Source organism: Rattus rattus, chromosome X (genome assembly GCF_011064425.1).
Source record: "Rattus rattus isolate New Zealand chromosome X, Rrattus_CSIRO_v1, whole genome shotgun sequence".
Classification (NCBI taxonomy): domain Eukaryota; kingdom Metazoa; phylum Chordata; class Mammalia; order Rodentia; family Muridae; genus Rattus; species Rattus rattus.
The window spans coordinates 20,955,528-20,977,129 of NC_046172.1; the positions used below are offsets into that span (position 1 = coordinate 20,955,528).

The 21,602-nt window shown below is 41.5% G+C and overlaps 1 protein-coding gene across 1 annotated transcript in view; it reads right to left on the reverse strand.

Moving 5' to 3' along the window:
* Positions 1–21,602, reverse strand: part of LOC116888524 (ralBP1-associated Eps domain-containing protein 2) — a 54,373-nt gene that overhangs the window by 20,849 nt on the left and 11,922 nt on the right. Inside the window, exon 4 of the mRNA XM_032889822.1 lies at positions 2,927–3,065. Coding sequence (XP_032745713.1) covers positions 2,927–3,065 — 139 coding nt within the window. The remainder of the gene's footprint in view (positions 1–2,926; positions 3,066–21,602) is intronic.

A 21,602-nucleotide genomic window follows, 5' to 3' on the forward strand; every position in this document is an offset into this window, starting at 1 on the left:
GCGTGTCTGAGGGCCAAAGACTGATCCTTCTTGTTGCAAAAATGAGAAAAATATAAATAAAAGGAATATAGAATAATGTAAAAAAAGAAGACGGAGTGACAAAATGTTCATGACAAACACAAATCAGATAAACTGCTGTATGTTATCAAAACTGCACATTTTCATTAAAAACACCTAAAGAAAACCTTCAAAATTACTTAAATAAATAGAAATATGTTGAGTTTTATACTTAGAGAATGGAAAAATAATGTAGATCCATGGCAAATGACGAGCAAAGAGGTAGGGTTAATGACACCGTTTTCCCCTCTTTGCTTATCAATTATTATTATCCAGCCAGGACTCTTTTCAATGTAAATTTACCTATGTCAGTTGAATTTGAGCGATCATCTCATTGTCCAACCTGCACTTGAAATGTTAGCCTTCACTGAGATTTCTCATGCTTTCATGTTCCCAACAGTTTTAAAATTCAAACACTTCGTTTCTAACACAAGAGAGCATTAAAGCCACAAGTTTTGTTCTATAATAAGTCAAAAGTCTCCCGGAGCAATTATAAGTTTTCTAGTTGGCTTTAAAACAATAAGACTAGGAGGGAATTTAGTTGGTGGTAGATACTTGACTATGGTGGGATCTATGCCCCAACACTACATAAACAGTATGGCCTGCACACCTCTAATTCCAGCACTCGGTAGACAGAGGAAGGCAGTCTGTGAGTTTGAAGCTAGCCTGGCCTACACAGCAAGTTCCAGACCAGCAGGGGCTACACAGGAAAACACTATCTTGAAAATAAAATTTAAAAGGGGTTATAATGGATCCTAAAGCAACACTTAACTTTCTTTTGATAAATTATTAAGAACCAAAAGCAAAGTATCAATAACACAACAAGCCTTCTCCCTAAATGTATTCTGTCACCAATGCCAACACAAGACTCTTGACTACCAATGAAACCGACCACCTTGTGAAACGCTTGACAGACAAAACTTGGTGGCCCATTTACACAGCTATCTTATAGCAACCAAGATATAAAGACATTCTCTTTTCCTATCAAGTCTGTCTTCTTCTGGATCCATTCAATTCAAAGCACAGTAGACCCAAGTAATTAGCTAATGCTGGCTTTCACAGCAGAGACTGTTATACCATAGAGTCGCAAAAAAGTTAGGTGGAAGACATTGGGAAGCTGACAGCTATCAAGTTCAGCTGTGTCCCAGATGTCACAACTAAAGAAGAAGCAGAGAAGAAAGCCTGAGCCCTCTCTCCTTTGAATGCACCAAGTGAGAAGTCCTCATGTACTTTCACTCCAGCACCAGCACCAGCACCAAGCCACAAGAAAAAGAGACTATTTGGATGTAAAGCCCAGAACACACAAATCCAAAGAATGTACCGAAGTGACCTGGGTCTGCAAGGTGGAGAAGACAAGAGTAAGGAGTCACTGCTACTAAGTAGGTGGGTTATAGAGGGTGTGATGGAAAGGTTCTCAATTAGGTTCTGAATCTTCTCTGTAAATGAACTAAAACCACTGAACTGCACAGTTCAGATGGTAAGTTTCATGGTATTTGAATTATATCCCAACTAAGGTATTTATTTTAAAAGACACCAACAAATTGCCATTCATGAACTTCTTCACTGTAATCAAACTAAACATTTTAAAATAATTTAAGAGACAATCAGAAAATTTTGAACAATGAAGACTTTATTGTGTTAAAGAATCTGTGATTCTTTTTCTCACCTGTATCATTGAGTTCTGGTTATGTTTGTCTAAGAAACCCAAAGATATATCCTGAAATATTTTTCAAATCAAATGGTCTGGCAATCGTATCTTAAGATCATCCTTGCTGAGAGGGAATATAGATAAAATTGACAGCACTTGTCCATGGGGATTTGTTATAGTTGTAAGTCAAGTTGTATTACACTTGAAATTCACAAAAATAAGAAGATTGAAAGAAAAATTTAAAACACCTCCACAAATGACTTATCCATATTTGGCTAAATATCTGCATATATTGTGAAAAGACTCAGATGAGCAAGAGGTAAGGTTATCCAATGTCAATTTATGTAATCTGGATTTCTGTTTGTCTATTCTAAATCATGATGGCAAACTTCCTTTGTTATTTCTATACTATTCTATCTTCCTTAAGGTCATTTACCACCGATCACCAAAATGTCTGCCTTTACACATACAAGAACATATCAATTATATACCTTATTTCAGAGAAAATTAGTCTTAATCCATGCTTGACTGCTTAGAATGACCAAACCCACACTGTTATTCTTTACATTTGAAGTATAAGAAGAAAGTTCTAGCATTTTTTTCTTCCAGACTCTACTATTTCACTCTTTGTTTAGTCTTCAGCCTGGTAAAATGTAGGCATGTGGGAATTAAATCAATTCCTCTCAGCTTGAATTTTACATGAGGGTACAACAGGAATGCAGATATCTGAAGATAATCTACAAGAACTGACACTAAGAAAATGCTGGCCAGTCTTCCTTTCATATCTTAATTTCAAGAATCATGAAAGAAAGACTTAAGCCAAAGAAAATGAGCATGATCTTAAACTTGTGGGAGCATTAAAACTATGAAGTCCTCTGCTGGAAGGAAGGCTACACTTTGTCTTTGTTTGAACTCTAGCAAGCAAGCAAGCAAGTTAAGGTGTCCCTTGGCACTGTCATCTACTGTTCCAAGTACTTTAGCTGATAAGGTTCAGGATCTGGACTAAGTTCCCCCAAATTCCCATTTACCCTTCTGCAATAGCAGTGTAATTTTCCCAAGGTCATTACCACCGTGACTTAAATTTGATAAGAAACTCTACCTTAGAGGAATACAAATTAGGATCAAAGAAGGTTATAACATTCCTTTTGCATTGACTATTTCTCAGGATGTTCTCCAGTTATTCCCATGAGCCCCACGTCCCAGGACACCATGTTCTCTCACCTGAAATGAAGGAACTCGGGTCTGGCTGGAGGGACCGAAACTGATTGACATAGTACTCCCGCTGTTCTTCTGTTATCCTCCAGGGGTCATCCGGGTAATTACTGTTGTTCTCCTGCAGTTCTCTCTCCGCTGAAAGGGACTTTAAAACAGAAAGTGCTCACAGAACTTGCCTGCCATGTGATGAGGCATGAAACTTAAACACCAATAAATGCTATTTTGTATTTTTCTTAATTTCCCCTCAAAGGAATAAACATAACTGCCTCATAAAAAGAATTTAACCAAAACATAAAGTATAATATAAAGGAGACAGCAAGCTCCGTTGTTTTTTCCATCTTCAAAGTTAATATGAACATGAACTACTGAACAGGTAAAGGATGATGACAGGTTTTAGGACAACCACTCTTCAATGATTCATCACATTTGACCCTTTTAGATTAGCTAAGTGGACAACGGTACAATTTTTCCCTTGACTGTGGATGGCATGTTGGGGGGGGGGCAAAGCTGATAGCAGGAGTCTTCTTCAAGAGATCACCACGTCAGGTATATCTCCTTAGCCTCAGATTCTCTTCTGCTCTTCAGAGAACATACGGCAACACTAGAACTGCATAATCTTTTGGTTTCATTTTTCTTTCTTTGATTGTTTTGAGACTGGATCTCACACTATAGCCCAGGCTTGCCTAGAACTCATTATGTAGCCAAAGTTAGGTTTGGATTTACTGTAATACTGATTTATGTTCCCACGTGCTGGAATTATTGGTGTGAGCTATCATAACTGGGTTACTCTTTTTCTCCTGTTGCATTTACATTGTATAAATTCAGGAGTCAAAATTTCCAAGCCCAACCCAAGTTCCTGGGTCCTAAATCAGTATCAGTGAGTCTGTCCTTCACATGTCTGAGTTGGGAATGTTTACTAAATACAAAGCTGAGCGGTGAGAACTCTTGTGCTATTGCCAACAGCAGGGGAACAAAGGGCTGCATCGAGCCTGCCACTAGAGGGCAGGCATGCCAAATTTGAAGACTGAAGAACTCAGAAGTCCAGAGACCCAGTGCAGGAGAAAACAAAAGCTATCCTAGGCTTTCGGAAAGACACAAAATGGAAGTTCTGAGAGAAACATCTGGGGCTTTGCTCCACCCTTCCCATCTACCTTCAAACCATGTGTGTTGACCAAGGGCCATGTCCATGGAACCAAGAGGTAGCCACAAAGAAGACAAAAGGAAACTCGTAGACAAGACAGGTATCACTGCACAGAAAGCTTCACACTATAAAGGTCAATCTGCTGCATCACCTGCTACTAACTGCTGCTCCCTGGGAGTGCACTCCTTCTCTCCTGGGAATGAAGCCTCCCAATCTAGTCCTCGTTCATGCTAGCCCATGGTTGTTCTTTCTCCTATCTCATTAGCTGGAGAACATTTGAGAAATTGAGAAATTTGAGAAAAAACTATCAATCTTGCAGCTACTTTCTTTCCTATTCATATCACTTCGGTCTGGGTAGCATTAGTCACTTTTTAATAGGTCTTGGTCTATTCTAACAGAGAGAAGCTGGAAGAGACAAGAAAAGGTGATCAACCCCTCTATTTAAAAGTCTACAAACACTCAGCTTGATGGTGATCCTCCTACTGAGGTAAAGCACGTACCCAGCATGGGTGCTCTCCAAAGTGCCCTCTCTATATCACTACCACACGTATACCCATAACTGGGGTCACTTCCTGCCCCAACACAGTCTATTAGAAAGGTAAGCAGCAGCTATGTGTGGATGTGTGGATGAATGATCTGACTCATATCTGTTATCATCTGGCTACATAGAAATAACAGTGATTAGGTACATAACATGCTGGCCTCTGAGATGCTTTGGCACAGGAAGCTCTTTTCTTGGAAGAACAACTTTTGTCAGATTAAAGACATGATTGATTAAATATACAAACCAACAAGCAGAGAAAGCAAAACCTGGATAGACAGCTAGGCCATGATCCAGAACAAGGGCAGGGTGGGACTTAAGCTTTGAAGAAGGAAGAAGAATCTGTGAGATTAGGGCAGAAGCGATACGGAGTAGGGTGAATGCATCCAGGAGGCTGAGGTAGAAGACCATGAGTTCAAGGCCAAGCTTGGCTACATAGAGATTTCAAGCTCTACACAATAATACAGGGTCTTAAAAGAGGGAAAAAAAGAGTAATAAAGTTGCTAGAACCTGAAAGACAAGTGAGCTATGGGGCAAAACAAGTCTATAAGCCCCAGTATGGCAGAACGGAGTATGAGGAATGAGGAAGAGAAGCTAGGTCTGCAGAGTCTGACTGACTGGTTAGAACTGCACAACCATGGACAGACTGCAATGCTGCAACTCCAGAGACTACTTATCTTGGGTTAACTCTAGCCCTCCAGAACTGCCGTTCCTTGCTCATATTTGTGTCAGAACTGTTACCTTGTGACTAATAGTATAAAAGCTTTTGAAATTTATTAACTTAGCAGACCACCATCTTCTACCCACCTAAAAGCTAGGATTGTCACCAGATAGCAGCTTTGACCTATAGAAAAGCTTCCTCTATCTTGCTGTACCGTCTGATATGTCCATCAAAATACTTTCTTACCTTAATTTATGACTTATTTTGTTTGGTAAAACAATACAAAACATCAAGAAGTTGCTTCAATGTTGGAACACGGAATTTGGGGCAACATAAATCTGTGTTCTGTGTTCCCAGACCATGGTCACTCTAAATGGCTACAAAATAAACTATTTCTTATTCCCTTAAAACACAGAGAGGGGGAGGAGGAGGAAAGGAGAGAAAGAGAAAGGGAGAAAGAATGAATGAATGTATGAATGAATGGAAAAATGAATGAATGACTGAATTCTGTCCCTAAGAGAGTCTGGTAAAATGCTCAGTTTAATCTTCAAAGCCCACATGGTGGAAGGACAGAACTGACTCCCAAAAGTTGTCCTCTGACCTCCATACATACAAGCCCTCACAAGACACATAGTTAAATAATTTATATATAAAAGAAATCTACTAAGGAGAACTCCAGAGCTGCCAAGATGTCTCAGTACAGTAAAGGTGCATGCTGTCGATGCCATGCCTGACAATCAGAGTTTGATCCTTGGGACCAATGTGGTTAAAAAAAAAAGGAGCCAAATTAACTTTTTACAAGTTGAACTCTGACCTCTACATAGACAAACAGACAGACACATACACTTAAAGAAAAAAAAAACCACTGGAATACTCTACTCCTGATCTGTCTGTCTATCTCTGCCTCCTCTCCTCTGCCTCTACCTCTGCCTCTGCCTCTGCCTCTGCCTCTGCCTCTGCCTCTGCCTCTGCCTCTGCCTCTGCCTCTGCCTCTGCCTCTGCCTCTGCCTCTGCCTCTGCCTCTGCCTCTGCCCTCTGCCTCTCTGCCTCTCTGTCTCTGCCTCTCTGCCTCTGCCTCTGCCTCTGCCTCTGCCTCTGCCTCTGTCTCTCTGCCTCTCTCCTCTCTGCCTCTCTGCCTCTCTCTGCCTCTGCCTCTGCCTCTCTCTCTGTCTCTGCCTCTGCCTCTGTCTCTCTGCTTCTCTGTCTCTGCCTCTGCCTCTGCCTCTGCCCCTGCTCTGCCTCTCTGCCTCTGCCTCCTGCCTCTCTGCCTCTGCCTCTGTCTCTGCCTCTGCCTCTGCCTCTGCCTCTCTGCCCCTGCCTCTGCCTCTCCCCCTGCCCCTGCCCCTGCCCTGCCCCTGCCCCTGCCCCTGCCCCCCTGCCCCTGCCCCTACCCCTGCCTCCTGCCTCTGCCTCTGCCTCTCCTCTGTGTCTCTGTCTCTCACCTCTGTCTCTGCCTCTGCCTCTGCCTCTGCCTCTGCCTCTATGTCTCTGCCTCTCTTCTCTGCCTCTCTGCCTCTGAGTCTATGCCTCTGCCTCTGCCTCTCTGCCTCTGCCTCTCTGCCTCTGCCTCCTCTGCCTCTGCCTCTGCCCCTGCCTCTGCCTCTGCCTCTGCCTCTGCCTCTGCCTCTCTGCCTCTGTCCTCTGCCTCTGCCTCTCTGTGTCTCTGTCTCTGCCTCTGTCTCTGCCTCTGCCTCTGCCTCTGCCTCTGCCTCTGCTTCTGCCCCTCTCCCTGCCCCTCTCTGCCGCTCTCTGCCTCTGCCCCTCTCTGCCTCTGCCTCTGCCTCTGCCCCTGCCCCTGCCCCCTCTGCCTCTGCCTCTCTGCCCTTCTGCGCGGCCTTTCTACTCTCTACCTGCCTCTGCCCCTGCCTCTGCCTCTGCCCCTGCCCCTGCCCCTGCCCCTGCCCCCCGCCCCTGCCCCTGCCTCTGCCTCTCTGCCTCTGCTCTCTGATTCTCTGCTTCTGCCTCTGCATCTGCCTCTGCATCTCTGATTCTGCCTCTGCCTCTGCTTCTCTGTCTCTGCCTCTGCCTCTGCCTCTCTCTCCTCTAACTCCGCTCTGCCTCTCTCCCTCTCTCTGCCTCTCTATCTCTGCCTCTGTCACTCTGTCTCTCTGTCTCTGCCTCTGCCTCTGCCTCTGCCCCTAGCCCCCTGCCTCTGCCTCTGCCTCTCTCCTCCCTACTCAGCCTTTCTGCCCCTGCCTCTGACCCTGCCTCTCTGCCTCTGCCTCTGCCTCTCTGCCTCTGCCTCTCTGCCTCTGCCTCTCTGCCCCTCTCTCCTCTGCCTCTCTGCCTCTTTGCCTCTCCCTCTGGTTCTGCCTCTGCCTCTGCTTTTGCTTCTGCCTCTGCCTCTGCTTCTGCTTCTGCCTCTGCCTCTGCCTCTCTGCCTCTCTGCCTCTCTGCCTCTGCCTCTCTGCCCCTCTGCCCCTCTGCCCCTCTGCCCCTCTGCCCCTGCCTCTGCCTGTTCCTCCCTCTTCCTCCCTCTCCTCCTCCTCTCTCTTTCCATGAAATATGAAAATCTGAACCACTCACTTCTAAGAAAGCATAAGATGGCAAGGAACATTCTTAGTTCCTAAGACCAAAAAAGGCCTTACAACAGGGAGGGCATCTGAACACTGTGGTCCTTTGGACACCCACATTAAGCCTGCTAACCTGGGCCCATCATTTTCCCCTGTTTACTAATGTATAGTTTGATCCATTTACCAAACCAAGTGCTTTGAAGAGCTTTTTTTTTTCAAATACTATTTTATGATAACTATGATATGTCTTATGATAAATACTATACAGTTTGGGTATTTCAAATAATTGCAAGTATTTTCGCAAGATTTCAAAGGCTAGAACTCTACCAAATCATGCTTTATCCCACAAACTGTCCCTAGAAAATAAATGAGAGACACACGAGTATGTCAGGACTACTTTTATTAACAAGCTTGAATAAGCCCCTGAGTATGTCTTATACTGCAAAAGATACGGAAACATTGTTCTTGACTAGTCTCTTTGTCTTTCTTTTCTTTCTCAGTTTATGTGTAGGGGTATTTGCCTGCATGTATGTCTGTGCACCATGTGTGTGTAGTGTCTACAGGCCAGAAGAAGGCCATCAAGTCCCCGAGACTAGAGCTGTATGCCACCATGTAGGTGGTGGGAATCAAACTTGTGTCCTCTGAAAAGAACAGCCATCTTTTTTAACCTCTATACAATTTTTAATTTAAAAAGTACATATTAAAAGGGTGTGTGTGTGTGTGTGTGTGTGTGTGTGTGTGTGTGTGTGTTTTAATGAAGTTTCAACATTTGAAGTGATGATGTTCCTCCAAGTAGCTCTACCACACAGGGAAACTGGTTAGGGGAGTTTAGGAGCCTGTCCAAAACAAAATAGGCTATTGCCATTGCCCTCAGTTACCTCCCAGAACTTGTAGGTAAGACTATCGCTGAAGACAACACATATTTCAGACAGAAAACATGGAGGAATCAAGCTATAACTGACTAGAGTCCTCCTCCCTGGGGACTCTCATACCAGAAGATGCTATGTAAGCTGCCAAGGGAGAAAAGTAATCTACCCTGTTGTGATACCTACTAACCATAATGGCTAAAATGGCAAGACATCCTGAAAGATGTAATAGTGGTGCTCATATCTTAGGGGTACCAACAGTTGCCTAATTGGACTTAAGGCCCACTCAACAGGAAATCTGTTGATAGATTGTCTCTTCTATATATGAGAGCGGATCTTCACCTAGGAAATCTCAACAATTTGGTAGAATAAACAAGACCTGAAAAATGACAGCACCATAGATAAAGAGCTATAGATAAGTAATGACCACTGAGAAAGGCAGAATCATCCTCCCCAGAGAAGGGCTCCCTAATTAGTGCTTATCCAACCCCAAGTGGTCATCCATAAAACCATACATATTACAGTAACACTTCATGAATTAAGCAGGTTATATTTACATATTGAAATGATTATATATACATATGTACTAGTAGTATTTAAAGAAAAAGAGGCTGAATTTAAGAAAGTTGGGGGACATGGGAGGAGTTGGAGAGAGGAGGAAGGAAATAAAAATTCATATAAAATTCTCAAATATAAATAAAACATATTAAAAATAAACTAAGTATTAGGGACTGTGGGAGAACTGCAGGTGGAAATGGGAGATAGATACAATCATTTTGTTGCATACATACATGAAATTCTCAAAAAATAAAGAAAAATTTAAAATAATAAAAAAGAAGTCTTTTAGACCATTTGCTTTTTTTTAAAGTTTGAGCTCTATCAAGTATGAGCTCTGTCTGTCTTTCTGTACTTTATCTATGATAGCCCTAATCTTTGTGGGAGTTTACATGTTCCACATATCTACTAGCTGAGTTAGTCCAGAAGCAAATAGATAATGGCATATATGGGGGAGAAATGCACCACATACCATAAAGCTAAAATATTCCCCCAAAGTGACCAATTAGAAGAAGCAAAATAATCTAAACTTCATTGCAAAAGCACTGACACATTCATCGATCTGTTCCACAGACACTTACTGAATACCAACACCCCCAGAACCTTCCTTGCTAGAAACATACTGATAGACAAACATTTTCTTCTTCTCTGCAAGTTTTGGGTACACTAAGGAAGACAGGCAAACAGACAATCTCTACACAGTAAGGAAAGTGTTTTGATAACATGAGAAACTCTGGTGTTTCCTACTCAAACTCTGGTCCCCACACATATCAGCATTAAATGCAAGCTCTACAGTCTAACCCCAATCTTTAAGTGAACCATACTGTCTGTGAATAAGACTCAAGACTAGATGACTTACCAACTCTCTGGGTAACTGAAAGTGACTTTAAGTATAAGAAGCAATGCCACAGTACATGCAGGGCAAGGCAAGCAAAAGAAGTGGCATTCATAATGACATCAAAACATGAAAGTGGCCATGTCCTAGGGGCAGCCCCATTTTGGATCACATGAACACTTCCAGTGCAGCACAGACATTGGTGGAGTTGCCTCAATCTGGTCCAAGTGAAAAGCAGAGCTCATAGTAACAGACTTAGAGTCTTTCTAGAAGAGAGTAGGAACCACAGATAACATTCAACAGCACAATCAAATAATCAGATTCCAAGTCACAGAGGGATCACTTCACTCAAAATGACTCAATGAACACTAAAGACAAGGAAGAACAGTTACAATCATTTGAGCAACTGAAGCCAGAGACAAATATGGCTTACAGGTAAGAAGGACTAGGAGAGAAATGGAAGAGAGAAAACCTAAACATAGCCATCACCACAGAAGACCCACTCCAGAACTGAAACTGTAATTTAGTGCCTCTTTATCAGTGGCTAAGGCCATTTTACCTCTGAGGTAACTCCCAAATCAGTCACAACAATCAACATATTGTTATGAATAAAGGCTTGAAAGTTCAGTTGCATGTAAGAAATTAGCAAAGGGTTGGGGATTTAGCTCAGTGGTAGAGCACTTGCCTAGCAAGCGCAAGACCCTGGGTTCAGTCCTCAGCTAAAAAAATAAATTAAATTAAATTAAATTAAAAAAACGTAAAGAAAGAAAGAAATTAGCAAAGACCAAGGACAGTGAGAAACAGGAGTAAACATTTTGTGGAGACTCAGCTACTCAAGCAGAAGCCAGAACCAGGAAAGGGTCTTCCTTCAAGTACATTCTAATAAAAGCCTGCCTAGCTCAACCCAAGTTCTGTTGCTTTTGTTGGCTGGGCAGAGATATTTGCTACTTGATGCCAATTTTGAGCTCTTCCAGTATTTTGAAGAAAAAGAACATGAGAAACCAAGGTGATGGTCCATGTCTACAATGCCAGCACTCTGGAGGTAGATCCAAATAGACCAGGAGTTTCAAACAAGCCTTGGCTGCATAGTGAGTTTGAGGTTGGCCTGAGCTACACGAGACTCTGTCTCTAAAAAGAAAAACAAAGAAGAACACGAGGAGAAAGAACATTCTTCCACATCTGTCTACACAATCTACAAACATATGGCTCATTATACAGTTTCTCTGGACACTGGAGAATTGTATTTGCTTATATTTAAGACATTCAAATCCTTGGTTTTGTTTCAGATGAAATGCAAATATTTGGTGCTGCAAGCTATTATCTCTAGGGAAAACGCGCTGTTTGTAATGAAAGAGACATCTAAAGACTTATTAAAAATAATACTATTAATAACATACCCCAAGTGAAGTTTACACTCAAAGTACCTTCTAAAAATCACACAGAGGTGAATAATACGAATTACAAAGAAATATTGTCTGGTAGAATGTTAAAAGGGTGTATCTCCTGTTTCATCCATAGAACATCTCTGCTTACAAAAGAAAACTACTCTGGAGGCCTCCTTTACGTGCTGCTGACTTAAGAGTTTATCCACTCCACCAATGAAGGGAGAGTGATTTTAGACTAAAGTTCCTTTGTAGCCTTAGTAGAAACAATTTAAAAAACTACTTTTAGCCATAATTTTCAGAAGTAATTTGGGGCTCAAATTTCACCATCTTAGGTTAACTGCAGAAATCTCTCTGATCCTAATGTGCAGTATGCAGTTGCTAGCTCTAAAGATAATCTAAAGTTCACAACAATGACTACTGATGGGCTTATCTTTATAGAAGCAAGAATAGGAGGACCTATAGGAGGAGCTAACCACTTTCTGGCTGGATTTAAAGGCGACTTCATAAGACAGAACTCATGTATGATACCATTTTACAGACCAAAAGTCTATTGCTAGCTAGGTCATATGCCCTAGGGGAAAAGCTAATATTATACTATTATTATTCTGCTCTCTAGATTATTCTATCTCTTGACTCTTCATCAGAAAAGCTTCTTGCTGCAGTAGTTGGTGATTAATACAGAGACCAACAACTGATCAGTATATAAAGAATATGAGACTATGGAGTGCTCAGCTCTAAGAAATAACTATAGCACACCCCAGTCTCCAAGGTTCAAGGTTCATCATGGGAGAGGGAGCAAGAAAGAACGTAAGAGCCTGAGGTAGTAGACATCTGAAGTGAAACCATGTTTGACATGGTCATTACACGCATGAACTCATGGCACCTGTAACTACACAAATACCTGTACAAAATCAAGTCAGCTAAAATTCCCAGCATCTGTAGAGGCTTGTGAAATCCCATCCCCAGTTGAGGAGCTATTGGTAAGATGGCTGCCATGGGAGGGAGAGGCAGTTTTCTTGGACACCCACGCCTCGGTAGATTGCCCTTCACACATGTGCATATAGTAGATTCAATGGAATTTTTAAGGAGTATATAAAGCTGATAATAACTAATGGTATGACATATGGGGAAACTGGAGAGGAGGGAAAGGCGTAGGTTTTATGAAATTACATTATATGTATATATGAAATTCCCAAGTGGAAGAAAGCTATCCCCATGAACATAAGTGAACATTTGATTAGGTAAGCGAAGTAGTTTACCAAGAACACATGCCTAGAAATGAGAGGCAGAACATGGAACTCTCTGTCCCCAAGCTTCATGGTATCTCTTTCTACTTATCCATCCATCGTACAATAAGCAATTGTTTTCTTTTCAGAAAGTGTTGTAGGTCAAGGATCTGACTTTGAGATGTGAATGATTATGTTAGATTTATACCCTCCCCCATCATCTGATATAGTTTCAGATTATAGGTGGTAGACTATTAGATTATTTAGAAAAACTCATTTTAAGCACATAATTTTATATGTGAGCAGCATCTGGCATATTTTCACACGTTGAAAAAACTCTGGAAGATAGGGCTACCACACATATGGTCAACCAGTTAATTGTTATTTTCATATAACACTGAAGCTATTTTGATGAACATAAGAAACACTTCTTAGTAACCTCTCCAATTCTTACATAAGACGCCAAGGTCAACTTCTCTCAACAGAAAGATGTCCTTTACAATTGTTGGGATTTTTCTTGATGCTTAGAAGGCAAGACCAGGAGAAAATAAGAAATCAGCTGTAAAATGAGACTCTGTTAAGGTCACAAACTTTCAAAAACACTGTAACAATGTTCCACCCCCACCCCCACCCCGGTCCCTGTAGGTCAGGTCAAGGCTGCCTTGCCTGTCTTTGCCAGGATGCTCTCCCTTTCACACTCAAGATAGCCGGAGGCCAGATGGAAAACAGATGTTCCAAGAACTCAGGCTAAAAACAAGAAACACTTCTGAGATTGAGGCTACAGTCGAAAGATACCAATACAGTTGACATTCCAGAAGCATGCAAACTGGCATTCAAATTTGGGATGGGCCCTTATTAACAACTTAATTTAAGTTGCTTACATTAAGCAACTGCTTCCCCCAACAAAGAGGCAATCACTAAGCCCGTGGAGTCCTGTGTTGATCTCCAGTCTCATCTCCCTCCCACTCCAGGCTCTAGTCACACCAGCCTGTAGTTCAAATGTGTCTGTTTCTATGTAATATGTAGCAGACTGGCTCACTCAGAATACATTTTATCCCTTCTTAGCATAACTCCCAGTGCTGCAGAGTAAAAGAGCAGCAATACACAAACACTTGGTGCTAGAATTCCAGATGGGACAAGGGATCCATAAAACAAATACACCCATGGACACCTGATTCAAATCCAAGTTACAGGATGAAAGAAGCGGTGAAGAGGGCCTTCATGTGGCTTGTTGAGGTCCTGCAGTACGGAAGTAGAGGTGAAACAATGGCAGCATTTCCTAACCCTGTAGCTATCTGACTGTGGCAGAGGCAAGATTCCAGTAGCAGCCGAGCTAATCTGTGAGACTGGAGGTGTTATTCTTATAGGCTTAGAATTTCTTTAGGTCTTTCAAATATTTAATAAGTTATCCATACTGCCTATTATGAAGCACTTTTGCGTTAACTAATCAAAGGTGCTCCTGTTGTCTACAATTAAGAACCTTCCCAGTGGATCCATCTCAAGGGGAGACTCCACAACCTGACACTGTTACTGATACTATGGTGTTCTTACAGACAGGAGCCTAGCATGGCTGCCCTCCAAGAGGCCGAACAAGCAGTTAACTGAGACAGACACAGATACTTATACCCAAACAATGGACTGAAGTCAGGGACCCGTATGATTGAATTAGGGAAAAGCTGGAAGAAGTTGAGGAGGAGGGAGGAGAGGAGAGGAGGAGGAGGAGGGAGGAGGAGGAGGAGGAGGAAGAGGAGGAGGAGGAGGAGGAAGAGGAGGGGAGGAGGAGGAGGAAAGAGGAGGAGGAGGAGGAGAGCAACATAGTTAAACCAGCAGTTCAACCCCAACCTAGAGCCCCATGATCTCTCAGACACTGAACCACCAACAAGGCCACACACATGAGCTGTTTCCGAGGCCCCTGACACACACACAGCAGAGGACTGCCTGGCCTGGCCTTAGTGAGAGAAGGCACACCTGACCCTCGGGAGACTTGAGGCCCCAGGAAGGAGGGGAGGTCTAGAGGAGACATCCTCTTGGAGGCAGAGGGAGGAGGAATGAGATGAGGAACTGTGGGAGGGTGACCGGGAGCAAGATAATGACTGGCCTGTAAAAAATAAAAGTAATTAGAAAAAAAAGAACCTACCCAGTGAATGCCTCTTGTCAAGGCTCTTGCCACAACATAAAAATCCTCTCCTCACCTCACAGCTCCATCCTTTCCTGGTCAACTTATGTCCTACCTCATGCTTCATTCACATCTGAGCTCACATCAGTTCTTTGGGGAAGCCTCTCCTCACTTTGTGTATTTTTCCTCTCCTCACTCTGTTGTATTTTTCTGTTACATGCCACATCTTTCCAGTGATTCTGTTTTCAATTCTACGCACATAAATAAGATTGAATGACTTGAACTCATCTCCTCAACTTGGCTACAAGTGCCCTGAGAACACGTTTGTAGACCCTTAATGTAACACTGGAATGATTTCTGACTCATAGAAGCTACTTGCTAAGATTTCCAAAATGGCTGAATATAACAATGACTGTGCAAGACTGTTGGAAAGGGTGAAAGGGCCAAGCACAACAATGTGACCAAATACACACTCTATTCACTACTGTGCTCGAGACAGAAGCTATGACACTACTGTTCACCTCACAGGAAGAAGAATACAGATAGGCAAAGGGCTAAGATGGTGTCCTTATGAAGGAGGCTTACATGTCAACAACCTAGCCTATAACTATCACAAAGAGTCCTGAGAGTAAATCAAAAGCAAACACCACCCTTAGTTGTACTTTTATAAGCTGCTAAGATCTGGCATTCAGTCTGATGTTTGCAGCTACATCTAAAAAACACTATAGAGAAGCTTCTATCCATCTACCAATGTGTACCCTAACTATTCCTCAGAAAGTTCTGGCCACAAGCTTGCTTCAGGCCTGCTTCAATGTAATACCTCATACCTTGTGGGAGAGAACGAATGCCACAAATAGAACACACTCATTCGCACTATCTGTGGTCTAATCACCCAGTTGTAATACCATTAAATCTATGGCTAATATTTGTTACCATTCCCTCGTTGTCCACTGTCTAAATAGAAACGCTTTCAGGCCTCTGATCAGTTGTGATAATTGCTGAATTAATGTCTTATTTCTATAAATATCCTTCAGCTTCTCTCCCTGGAGTTTTCATGCAGTAACACAATATTTCTTTAGTATTCTCATCTTATAATAATAAAAAAAAAACCTTTTTGCTTTTTATATTAAAGGTGACTACCTGAAAAGAAACAAAGCAAATAGAGCAATTTTCGAGAAGAATGGCCACATAACGAGCACTTCCTGAGGAACACCGTCAAAGATTTTTTTTTTTAAAGCTTTCAGCTGAGAAAAAAATACACTTCAGAATCTTTGGAGTAAAATAATTCTTTCCCCAAGAATAATGGCTAGAAAACTAGAAAAAGAACCATAAATGAGCAAAGGAAACAAGTACACAGAAGGCTTGATACTACAAGAAAACAGGCCTTCCTTGTGGTCATAGTGCCGTGTGATTATCCATGGGCTTTACAGCAGACACAGTGAGGTAAAATATATGTTAGACATACAAACCTCAGTATCCCTTAGGAAGAGTAAACAACTATAGCTAGGGTTTGAAATAAGATGGAGAGTGAATATTGTAAACAATGTACGAAGGCAAGAATGAGGACATTTATAATTATAAAAAAAAATCAAACCAGTTCTACACCTCTTTACTCAAACACATACACTTTCTCTTCCTCCCTCTTCTGCTTTAGGTAGAGGGAAAGAACTAAATAAAGACAGAGAAGCTACATTTCCTATCTCTAATAACAGATGACCTTTTAGCCCTAAGCTATACCCATAAACTAAGTGTGGTGATTTGAATAGCAATGGCTACCACAGACTCATAGATTTGAATACTTTACCAGTGAGTGGCACTAATTTGAAAGGATTAGGTCTAGCCTGGTTGGAGGAAATGTGTCAGTGGGGGTGAGCTTTGAAGTTTCAAAACAACCTATCTAAAGCCCACTGTTTATTTCTCCCTAATGCATATGGATCTGTATATAGAACTCTCAGTTTGTTCTCCATACTATGTCTCCTGTCTGCAACCCACCATGATGACAATGGGATAAATCTCTAAAAGTGTAAGCAAGCCCCAATTAAACAATTTTTAAAATAAGAGTTGCTATGGTTGTGGTATTTCACATCAAGAGAACACTGACTAAGATGCTAAGTAATTCAATCTTGTTGGCATAATCATATAAATAAAAGATTCCCATTACCTACAGACCTGATAATTCCTTTTGAGCTGCAAAGAAACTTGGATCCCTAACCTCTTTCAAGTGTTTCAAGTGCCCACAACTTATATTTGAACACCTAATGAGCAGTTTTCCACACACCTTGCAGAATCTTATGGGTTTAAAATATCATCTTATGTTTCAGGCTTTAGAATGACAAATCAGTACAAAACCATAAATATCCCAGACAAAAGAAAAAAGACCTATGAAATAAAGAAGCAATACACTTGGGGAAAGAACACTAACATTAAATTTTCTAATTCACTAATAGGTATGTTAATTAATATACAAAGACAACATTTTTACATAGAAGTATGAGAAATGTCTATAAGTTTGTTAATATGTTATAATTACAAAGGTACCAGTAAAGAGATGTTTCCTACACTATGTCAAGTAAAATGGTGTAGCTTACAATCTGAAAATTTCTATAAAAATTACTGTAGTGTAGACATTTTCAATAAAGAGTTCTATACCTGGGAATTGAATCTATACAACTCCTAACAATGCTATGCTTGCAAGAAGAGGCTGCTTAAATGACTTAGGAAAATACATACACCAAACCACTAAGAGCTTGTGTAACAAAAACACAAAAGGATAGTTCTTGTGTGCTGTCATAGAATATTAATAAAACTATTGTTAAAGAAAAATGCTGAGTATATAACAGATGTATAATGGGTTAGCACACAGGTAAAAGGCTGAACTACATACTTTGAGTATACTATTTATAATTATATAAGTATTAGGATAACATTCATATGTATCATTAAGTGAAATGAGATATTTTACATATAACTATACAAAAGAAATGAGTTATAGTTAGTTCTGCAATAGATGCTCAGAGAGTAGAATTGAGAGGGCCATTTTTCACTCTGCACCCTTTTCAATATTTGACTAAAAATCTTTCAGCACCTTTAGAGTTCACAAGCCACAACCCCAAAATAACATCTGCAGTGTAATGTACACTGTATAGTATGAAACAGTCCAAACTGCAGACTTCTATCCCCATGGCCTTATGAGGGGAAAACTGACCATGAGGTGCTCCGTGTGTCTCTGCATAAGCTTAACTTAAGCCATTTGTAAGTAACCACATCATACTTACTTATATGGGTAATACAGGAAAACACAAGAATCAAATGTAGAAATAGCATTATGGTAGTTCCAAGATGTCAGCGGTGCTGTGTGTATCTCGAGTCTCTCGGCTGCTAGGCCAGGTCCTCCCATGGGTGAGAAGAGCACGAGAGACCTGCGTTTGTTGCCCACCCCCATCTCCACATCAGGACCAAGCCCTTTCCCTAAGGAGATGGTAACCATAACCTTCTCCACAACCCTCGTGTGAACCCACTTTGAACCGGCTATGAAGATGAGAAAAGAAAACCTGGGCAACAAGAGACCACAGCACTGGTTTGGACCTTTACTCTCTCATGTGTAGACCACAAAGCCCATTGGATGCTAAGCTCATCTTTCCTTTTATCAAATGGTGACCATTACTCTGATCTTCCATCCCTCTGCTTGTAAAAGGAGGTGGCTTAAATAAATAACTTAAACTTAGGTGGTCAAGAAAATAGCATTATGCTGAAGTAGTCACAGGACTCTTCAACACAGTCAAGCTAAGTGTTCTCAGACAAGGGGGAAGGGGGAGGATTCAAAAGGAAGGAATGAAAAAGGGTCTGAGGTCTAACTCAATACATGTGTAGGATACACACACACAGAGACTAATCTTTCCTCAAAATGAACTTCTGAAAACCTGAGTGAGTTCTGATGGCCCTGACTGAGACAATGGTTAGCATGTCTTATCTGCTGACTTGCTTTGGTCTCTTAAGGCCCAGATAATCACCCCACCTGGCCCGATAGTAATCTTTCAGCCACTGTCTATGCTCTGCTCTATGTATCTTGCCAGAATCCTGATCCAATCCACCAACAAATAACTTTCATAGCACCCAAAAAATAAATAAATAAATAAATAAACCCAAACAATGATCTCAGTGTCCTGTTAGCCTCCCCCAAAGAATGTTTCTTTTTATTCTCATATTACAGGAACAATTTACCTGTGACATAAGCAATTCTCTTCTGACCTATGCCAACAACATTCCAATAGACATTCATGAGTCTTTCTTTTCTCATCCTTACACACTTACTTTAATTCTTGACAACTATTCCAAGGGACTTAAGGATTAAGGAGAATTTGTTTCTGACCCTGAGTATCTAAAGCGAAATCTCAAGGGGTGAGGGGAAGTGTGGAAAAAAACTGGAACTGAGTGGGGAACAAATATACAACTACATGTGATAGATAAATGATTTTCAGTTTACAAACCTTTACATTAACACGCTGCTAGCATATCCTTCCATACCAGTTTGGTACAAAATTTACAGCACCAAAAATATAACCCCAAAATGCAAGTGCAATGGCAAGCATCTAAAAACCTCCTCGTTGTGTTTGTCATTATTCTGTCTAAGAAGAATAGGGATGAGCACTAAGACTGTTCTCTACAACACAGGAAAAGACACTGGACAGCAAGCTTGGTTAGGGTTTCAAAAGTGAGGCTGCTTTTACTTAAAATTGAAGATAATTGTGTTTCCTCTGTAGTTGCAAGGAAATTTCATTTGCCAAAGCAGCCTCTCTAATTTGAGTTAAAAAAATAAAATGAGAAAGCAACATTATGAATGAGTGAATGAATGAATGCAAACACACACACACACACACACACACTTCTATTTGTGGGTCTGCATAAAATATTCTGGGGACAATATAAAAAAGTCTAGTTGCCTTTAAGATGGAAATCCATAATGATCAGACTCTCAGTCATATGATTGAGTTTCACAGATAAATATACAATCGAGCAATAAAGTTTTTTTAAGAATAGAAAATTGTAGGCATCACATATACAGGAGCACAGTAGGAAACCCTCATGCTTCACGCTGTCCCTGAAAGAAAAAAAGCAAAGATGAATTCAAAGGAAGAACAAAGGAGGCAAAGGTAGAGGAAAATAAATGAAGGATAAAGGTTCCACTAGAAATGCTGACGGCCCAAGAAAGGACAAGGAGTAGTGCTAAGCAGTATGCCAAGAGTGAGTAGTCAGCTGTTGTGGCTGAAGAGAAAACCACACAAGAGCTCAGGAGCCATATTCGAGAACGAGGATGACATGGTAAGAACCATGAGCAGTGACAGATCAAAGTCACTGTAGGATGAGCAGCTGTGAAGGAGATAACTAAATGTATTTTTAACTGAGCCTAAAAACATAACATTTGCACATAATGATGACTGGTATGCAGCGTTTCAACGCAAGTACGTATCGTATAATATTTCAATCTCTTGCCTGTTTGCATTTTTAGGGTCGTTCTTGTTTCCAAGCATCGTATCAGATGCCTTGGATCCCAACACTTGGGAGGCAGGGGCAGGCACATTGCTGAGTTCTAGGCCAGTTTGGTCTATACGGAAAATTCCATCCCAGGCAAGGCTACACAGTGAGACCATCCCCCGCCCCGCCCCCAAAAGAACACTGTCTGCAGGAGGATGACGGCTAGAAGGTGGCAGGGTTAATATCCCAGATTCCCTGACCAAGTAAAGCAGAACAGATAAGTCCCTCTCACACAGAGAATGGTCAGGACTTGGTAACTGAATGAGCATGGGGGATGAAGGCAATGACCAATGTTCTGGTTCACGGTAATGGGTGGTAGAGCAAGGACAGTGAGGCTGGGAGCTGCTTCTGTGAGGAAGACCCATCAGATAAAGTGACAATGCGCCATCCAAGTAAGACTGTTTGGCAGATGGCGACACATTCTACTAGCTAAAGAACGAGAGCATGACAAGTGATTTCAAAAATCACTGCCTTAGGGGCCGCTAGTAAGAAGACTGCAAAGATATTGCAGCAAAGGCAGACGCAGGACCAAGACTTTACCCAATGTGGTTTTCAACAATCCTGGTAAGCACAGAGCCAAGTGGGAGCAGAAGGTGTAACTCTAAATGTTATGCAGACTGACTCATAATCTACACATAAGATGTCCAGACAGGCTTATGAGAAATCCAAACTGCAAATGACCTCTGAAGATCTGATAACAGGTGAAGGAGAAGAGAAGACTTGCAATTTATTTGAAAACTCTCATCAACTATTCACTAAAACAGTGTCTGAAACTTTAATGAGGAAAACAATCTATTCTTTGAACAAAAGGGTGACTAAAATATTAAGGAAAAAGACTTAACAATTCCAAAGTATAGAACCTTAATTCAGCATAAACACCTCCAAAATGCCAAAGCCGTGGGCTATAATTGCACCGGCCATGAATCCCTAAAGGCCTGCACTGGGACCCTGAGGCCATGGCCTGTTCTAACTTTTGATGGTGCTGGCAGTGATTTGAAATCAGTGTCATGATGTAGTCTGGGTATGCTGGGAGCTGGCTGGGGCTGGGCTATCCTGAACTCCAGGTCTTCCTGCTGTGTACTACTGCCCCCAGTTTAGGAAGTGCTGTGGAATGAAAGACATGGGTTTTGCTATGCTAATCTGACAATTTACCAGTGAACTATAGCTTCACTATCCCCACTGTGTGCAGGAAAGCTTTGCACAGAAGGTCACGAATAAAGATAGAACAAAGAATAGAGTGCTATCAGCAAGGAGACATGGCACCGTGAGGGAATTAGTGTCCAACTAGTCTAGCACTACACCCAGTAACTA